This window comes from Ipomoea triloba, chromosome 6 (genome assembly GCF_003576645.1).
Source record: "Ipomoea triloba cultivar NCNSP0323 chromosome 6, ASM357664v1".
Lineage (NCBI taxonomy): Eukaryota > Viridiplantae > Streptophyta > Magnoliopsida > Solanales > Convolvulaceae > Ipomoea > Ipomoea triloba.
The window spans coordinates 24,582,947-24,591,070 of record NC_044921.1 but is presented as its reverse complement, the minus strand read 5'-3'; the positions used below and the strand labels follow the sequence as shown (position 1 = coordinate 24,591,070).

Sequence of the window (8,124 nt, the reverse complement as noted above, 5' to 3'; positions counted from 1 at the left end):
ACAAATTAAACTAGACATTGATAAGAAGAGAAAACCATAATGGAGCACTCATCAGGTTAAAGTGGAACCCTACATTTGTTAAAGAAATAAAAACATGTGTTCTCGTACTGCTAGAAACAGTAAATCAACATCATTAATCATAATTAAGGTTTAAGCAAACCAGTCCCACACGATCACGCATGCGGCACCGGCATGCAATGCCTCTTTTTTTCTCCCCACAAGCCGTGGTCCTCCGCCTACCTAGCAATGATGGGTTAGATACCTTAAAGTGAAGAGAATCTCTAAAGCTTATGTTTAATTATATTTTGCTTGCCGTTAACTTTATTAACTCAGCCAATTAGCAAAACACTATTGTAGTTATAAACTTAACATCTTTATGAAATTCTTAATAAAGTCTTAATGAAATTCTTTGTGTCATGTCACAATAGGGATCGTGTTAACAGTATCGGATACAAAGCGGTGGAAGATGCAATAATCCTTATTGATGATATCCAACGGCTGAGGTGTCGTGTTGTGTTAATAGTATCTGATACAATCTGCTACACTGCGATGCGTGATCTGTCTAAATATGTACACATAGAGTTATATTAAACATAAAAAAAAAAACAACACAGGCCTAGAAATCTGATAGGGATAAGGCAGCCCAGAAAGGACATATTAACAGATAATGGCAACATATCCTCAATCAGAAAAGTTACTAATCTGTCATTGTATCTACATCTAGTCACAAGGTAGCCAATCAGAATTACACTTAGCCAGTTAGCTATCTCATCTTTACCTCGTCGAATGTGTTTGCTAGTAGCGACACCTAAGTTTCCAACAGAAGCTAAAGAATTTATATGTACATTTCCTCTACCAATCTGACTGCGGGTTGAATGAAATATCAAATACCCCCTGTGCTTCCAGGTTGAGCGGGTTTCCCATTTATTCCAGTTCCCGTAAACCCATAAAATCCAGTAGTAGTCACGCCCATCACTCCAACTCCACCGTTCAAACAGGCAGGATAGATAGTTGGACCGCCATAAGGTAATGAACTTCCTCTAAGACCAACCATCGCTGAGCCAAACCAAGGAGCCCTAGGTGCAAAAGGAGCAGCACCGTAAACAAATCCACTGTATGTTCCAGCAGGGTAATCACTGCCAATAAATCCAGCTTGATATGGATACCCTGCAACGCTTTCATACCCCGTAACTGGTCCATAACTCGGGAAAACTCTGTAACTAGGACTAACAGGTGGATAAATTACGTGCTGGTAACTTTCAAAGGAACCACCCCTTCCACTACTATTATAATTGTGGCTGCGACTGCTGCTACCGTCTTTTGGTACAGCCCTCTTAACCTCTACAAGCTTACCACACAACTCATGGAAATTCTTCTGCGTAACTTGTTCAACAGCGTCCTCTGAACTAAAAGTAATAAACCCAAATCCCCGTGGCTTATGGGTCACGTTGTCGTGCATCACAACTACGTCCATGATCCTACCAAACCTTTCAAAATAGCCCTTGAACTCTTCCTCAGTTAGACTAGCTGATAATCCCCCTACAAAAATCTTTTTTGTGCTAAACTGGTTATCGCTCCTACCGCTAGTCCTACTACTCCTACTCAACCCCCTACTATGTTGTTCTCTTTGTTCTTGTTCACTTCTAGGTATTGCTTTTTTCACCTCTACCTATAAAAAAAACAGCAACAAAATAAGCAACTACTCAGTACTCATATCAGCAAAAGACCAAAGCTTTCTTTAATTAAAAAAAAGGGTAAAATTTGCAATACATATGACAACAATACTGGCCAAGAACACTGTAATTCCTTCAACAAAATTTTCACTTTATTGCAGAAAAGAACAAGAGAAGGCGAATAATAAATGGCAAAATTAACTACTGTATAACATTTTAAAAAATTTTATCTTGAGAAAAATAAAAACAAGCTAAGTTGATGGTAATTTTTGTTTGTTAGCTGAAAGAAAACTTTTCCAGCTCTAAATCCAAACCACCCACTAAGAACAACAGCTCAAAAACAAGAACAAATTTAAAAAAAGAGACAAACTTTATGAATATAAACCGTCAGAAGGGAAGGTTATAAGGACAGACCGTTCTTCCGAGGATTTCATGGGTATCTCGGAGGGCATTATCGACGGCGGAGGGTTCGGTGAAGGAGACGAAGGCAAACCCTCGAGGGTTGCCGGTAATTCCATCCTTGGCGATCACAGCGCTAACCACGGTTCCGTACTTAGAGAAGTGTTCCCTGAGGGTCTCGTCGGTGGTCTGCCGGGAAACCCCTCCCACAAACAGCTTGCTTCTGTCCGAATCCTGCATTGCCCAAACGCAACGCCTGTAAAGCGAAATCTGGAAACCCTAGCCCCAATTCGGATATGAAAATGAAACCTAATTAGAAATTGGACCCGAAGAGCAAAATGAGAAATTGGGTTAAAATTTTTGTGCACCAGAGGAACATGGTTTTTGGTTATTTCGAAAGGGACCCCCGAAATGTAGTTCAGCATTTAATTTGACCTCTCTAGAAATGATTGTTTGACTGAAAATTATTGGTCAAGTAGGTAAAATATGATACTTATATTAAAAAGATTGTGAATTTAATTATTATTAACACTCTTAATATCAAACTAGTCGTATGATTGACATTTTTTGTTTTCAACATCTTGATAATTTTACATTTTGTCGATCTTTAGGATTGAAAACTAAACTCATTAATATATTATTTTGGAAATATCTCACATTAAAAAAATTAAATAAAAATAAATAGTGTGTTTAATTAGCTAATCAATTTGTTCATGCATATACAATTATGCATACTTTCTCCCCATGGCATACAAGATTACAAGATAAGAATAATCATGTCTGCAAATAAAAACACGAAAATAAAGTCTAATTCATGAACATGTTACTCAAAGATTAAGGTTGTCACTTAAGTACGTATATGAATTACAAGACAAATAAATATGTAAACTTGATCGCTACGAAGTTTAATATAATGGTGCTCGCTTGGGCTTCTTCACCTGTGTAAGCTTTCTCCTAGTAGGATTCACATATTCACCCCAATGGTTAGTTGTGTTGAGGTGATTTTACCATGTTTTATGTAGTTTAATGTTTGTTCAATTCGTATCATTCATCAATTTTATTTTTATTTTTTAAAAAGCATATATTTCTCATCATTGGTGTGTATAAATAATCTCTCTCTCTCTCTCGCACACACATATACACACACGGTTCATATGGGAAGTAAAAATATATGGTTAAATTTTAGCTATTGATTAAATCCAGATCAACTATTCAGAATGAAAGAAGAAAAAAACGTGGTGGCAATTTGCTAATTTTTGTATGTAGTGCATATTTTTGTCTTTAGGTGCATTGATTTTTGCCTTCGAGTATACATTGTTGTGTCTTTTAGTGCACATTTTTAATAGGTTGGTTCAACATGTTCAACATACCCATTGCTAAGTGCATTTTTTTGTCTTTGAGTGCATTATTTTTGCCTTCGAGTGCACATTGTTGTGGCTTGTATACTTGTAGTACACATTATTGTGTCTTCCAGTGCAAATAATTAACAGGCTGGTTTAGTAGGTTCAAGAGACCCATTATTAAGTCCCATGAAATGAGTTTAATAATCCCGTGTAGACTAATAAACATTGTCTTCGAGTGCATATTGTTGTGTCTTCCAGTGTACATTATTGAGGATATGAACATAAAGCAAAGGCGGTAGATTAGAAGCGTGATTTTTTTAGAGCCATCGATCTGGTCATATCAACACTTGATCCTAAGCCTATATATATATATATATATATATATATATATATATATATATATATATATATTCATGTAAAAATATGTTGCTTCCCTCCATTTTCCCTTTCTTTTATCAAATTAACACCATATATAGACCCAGAGAGGTCCACAAATCATAAGAGTTCAACTTTTTGTGATTAGCGTGTGTCTTTTTTTTTTCTTCTTCTTCCTTTTTTTTGGGTACTGAACGATTAGTGTGTATCTAGACACAAACTAACGCGTACCACTAAATACTGCTTAGTGTATGATTAAAACAAAAAGATTGATCAGAAGTACTATATATAAAGCTAATTAAGCTGGAAGTTTCCAAATAATTCATTGATGCTAGCAAATGTTTTTTTTATGGGTCTTGAATAATGCTCCAATGATTAATAAACTCTTTTACAAAGTTTTTCTGTCTTGTTACCTAGGAAAAAAAAAGTGGTGCATTCATTACTTAGATATAATTTTTAGCGTAGTGATAAATGATTGACTTTGATAATTGGTATCAAAATAGGTTATAGGTTCAAATCAAAGCATGTAATGCAGATGAGGTATATAGGTGTGTACAAGAAAATAAAGTTGCGCCTTTTCAATGTGGGGCAAATGCTACTTAAAAGCCTTCTAACTCTATTTTTCTCAACTCGAATGGTACGTCTTGAGAATTAATTTTCCATTCGCTTATGATTCAGTTTGAGTGTATAATATATCAAATTAAACATCTTATCTCGAAAAACCTAAATCTACGTTGACATGCATGATCGAATTGGAAATGAACCCCAATCAAAATTATGCCTTATAATTGTCATTTTAAATATTATTTTTAGCTAATTTAAGAAGAATAATAATAAAATACTAGTAAAAAAACGAAAAGAACACGAAGATTCCTACGCATATACCTCGTTAGAAACGCGTACTACGTTAGGAGTCTCTTGTAAGTCTTTGAAAAGTCTTCTTCTTATCACAATTATAAATAAATATATAAATACAATACAACATAATAAATACGGAGTAAATAATAAGAAGCAATCAGAAGAAAGAAAGAAAAAAAAAAGTATAAAGAAAAAAAAAAGGTATATAAGATGAGGTACAAAGTAACAAAGACATACCTTTGTAGCTATCGTCTTTAATAGGTGATAAATCCAACTTTTGTTGGATCATTAATTATATATTCTTCCAACCTAGTCAAAAAGAAAAGGATTGAAACTTGGACTTTCATCACTCGTAATACAACATGTTGATTTATAGAGTAGATTTTGAGAAAATATAAAAATTGTTTCATAAAAAATTGAATACACAAGGAATTATATATATATATATATATATATATATATATATATATATATAGAATTCAAAGGAGAGGAGAAAATAGAAATTTTATTATGGGAATTGTTGAAAAGTGTGATCTCTTCTTTTATTTTATTTTCATTTTTTTAATTTTTATTTAAATTCAACAGTACAAATAGTATTTCCTTAGTTCACTAGGATGTTAGGTTGTTAAATTTGTCAATATTTTTTAATTTGTTTAAAAGCGTCTTTTTTTAAGTGACGAGAGAAACTTACCGTTACTACCCAATAGTACCCTAGATAACGAAAGACCATGGAAAAGTAAATTAACTTGGGTTGTCCATAACTGCTTGATTAAAAAAAAATGCTAATAACTTCATTATTAGTGTGAATCACACTTTTCTTTTTTTTTTTGAAACAGTGTGAATCACACTTAAAAACTTTAAAAATCAAAAATTTATAGTTAAATATGTTTGGTTTAACAAACCAGTTAATTATACTATATGTTGCGACTAATTATATTTGTATCAACAGAGTAAGATGACCTAAAAGTTGATGAAGACAGGGTGAAGAATTTGGAAATGATGAATTTAGCAATGAAAGCAAAACTAGAAGAATGCAATACATATATGCTTTTATTTTTTTTTTCTCAACCATTAAATTTCAACCACATGTCCCTGCAGCATGTGATGAGTTAAAAGGTTTGCATGTTCCTTGGTAGAGTCATCAGCTATTTTGGGCAAGACATTATCTAATCTAATTTGCTTTATGAATTTGTACAGTGCGCAATTTTTGAACCCTGATGGAAGTGTCCTAATCGAATAACTCACTCACATCTCATCTGATCTCTTACTGAGTCTTACAGAAGATTGGATAAGCACGCTTCAGAATAGTAGGAGGATAAATCACTTTAGCGGTCTAATAAGTGGGAGGACCCGATGCTCACAAAGAATCTGATCTGGTCATCATATCTGGTGAAACAGGTAAAACTCTGATTTTATCTGTTGGTAGAGCTCGATCATGTGTCTTTGCTTGTGATGTATCAATCAAGAATTAATTGAATTGTTCGGGTGGGTAAGATGAATAATAATCTTAACATACTAAACATTTGCCATTTAGACCGTCGTAATCTTTGATTGAACTTTAACGAAATTTCGTCGCCGGTTACAGTTACTATTAAGACGGAAAAATTAAAGCAAGAAGAAGCTAAAGGAATTGTACGTGGCTAAAAAGATGCACCTAATATAAGTAGGATCGACCGACAAAAACCTTTTACCAATTCACGTGGGCGTGTAAGAATTGCATCGTTATAAGTAATAAGAGTCCCAACAAAGTTGCATAGACACCGGAAATGTCGTCTTTAATTTCAGCTCGAACATGTATGTACTATGGGTGTGTTTGGTCGGGAGGTTTAGGCATAAGGTATGGGTATCAAAGTGATTGTTAGTGTTTGGTTGATAGGTTTTGTGAATGTTACTATGGGTTTGGAATACCCCATTAATGGCAAAACCCATACCCTTATTAAATAAGGGTTTCATCTTCCTTCATCATTTCTTCCCCAACTATTAATAATCATTCTCATTCCACCCAACTACCAAACATGCTAAATACTTTCACCAAAACCCATTACCCTTACCAAGTATTTGATACCCATTCCGATTCCGATTCCCATGTGCGAACCAAACGCACCCTATATTTGCATATTTATTTAAGGTAACACTGTGTGCAGTAAAATTGTCTTACCGGTCTCAGTATATGTAAAAGAGGTCAAATATTTAATTAATGAATTGAATCTTTAATTGCAGTTCATTAATAAAAAATTCGACCTGTCTCACGAATTAAAACTCGTGAGACGGTCTCAATATGTGAGACGGGTCAAATATTTAATTAATGAATTGAATCTTTAATTTTATTAATTGAAGATTTGATCAGTCTCATGAATTGGAATTAATGAGATCGACAATCTCAATAGTGTTACAATCTTTAATTTTAGTGGGCATTAAAAAGATGAGAGCTTTAATTTAATTCCACCTCCCATCACCAGCAACATCATGTCACTGTTTATCTCTCCCAGGATTCATTCTATCTATCTGCACATAAAATCCCTCGAATAATTAACAACTTTTGGAAGTTCTGTCGTCCTCAAGAAGTCGCATTCTGGTTCGTCACCATATGTTGCATGTCGAATGGGTATACGTTGTGTACAATGATTCGTTTGGTGTTGTGAGGGTTTATGATTTAGAATTCCCAAATTCATAGTGAAACTTTTGGTGATTTTGACTTGCTGTAATAAATATGTGTGAACTGTTGCAGCTGTTCGAATGGGATTTAAGTTTAAAAGTTATGAGTAAGTTTGCTTTACTTTTTCATGGAAAAATTAGAACCACAAACTTTATTTGGTCATTCACACGTACAACAATTCAAGTGCATGCATTCCATTATATTCAAGTTGAAAACTTTTACCAAAATTTTCTTATTATTAATTCTTTGATGCAAAAAATTATTTTTTAAAAAATACGATGACTGTCAAGTTTATGAATATAAGTCTTGCCCGAGGGATGATCGAGTGAGTAGAGCATGATTCTCGTTCTCGTATAAGAAGATAACATGTTTGATCCTTTTCAACACCCTAGTAGTTGAGCTCATGGTACATGGTCTTCATAGTGTAGTGTGGTCAGGGGTGTAGCTATAAATTTTTTCGAGTGGGCAAAATATTAAATAATTAAACACTTAAAAACATAGCCATAAATATTGTTGGATACGGACGAAAAATAAAACACATCAAAACTTTATAAAAAATATTCATGACAAAATATATGAAACACAATTATTTTGATAAAATGATTCGAATAGAAAATACATTATACGTACATCTCATTTCATACAATAGAAGGATAAAATGATTTAAACCCTTCACCTTTCTTAGGAATTTATTACCAACTTCCTTAACTCATCTTTTTTTTGTTTTTAATCTTAATTGTTTCAATTATTCTATATATATATATATATATATATATATATATATATATATATATATATATATATATATATATATATATAT

General features: G+C 33.3%; 1 protein-coding gene across 1 annotated transcript; it reads right to left on the bottom strand.

The window, feature by feature from the left end:
* Window positions 1–481: 481 nt before the first annotated feature.
* On the bottom strand, window positions 482–2,427 carry LOC116021940 (RNA-binding protein 1-like). The gene is made up of 2 exons (XM_031262473.1): window positions 2,088–2,427; window positions 482–1,669 (listed from the first exon to the last, which is right to left on the bottom strand). Exons 1-2 carry the CDS (start codon window positions 2,310–2,312, stop codon window positions 884–886), a joined length of 1,011 nt encoding a protein of 336 aa, XP_031118333.1. The 5' UTR covers window positions 2,313–2,427; the 3' UTR covers window positions 482–883.
* Window positions 2,428–8,124: the final 5,697 nt, after the last annotated feature.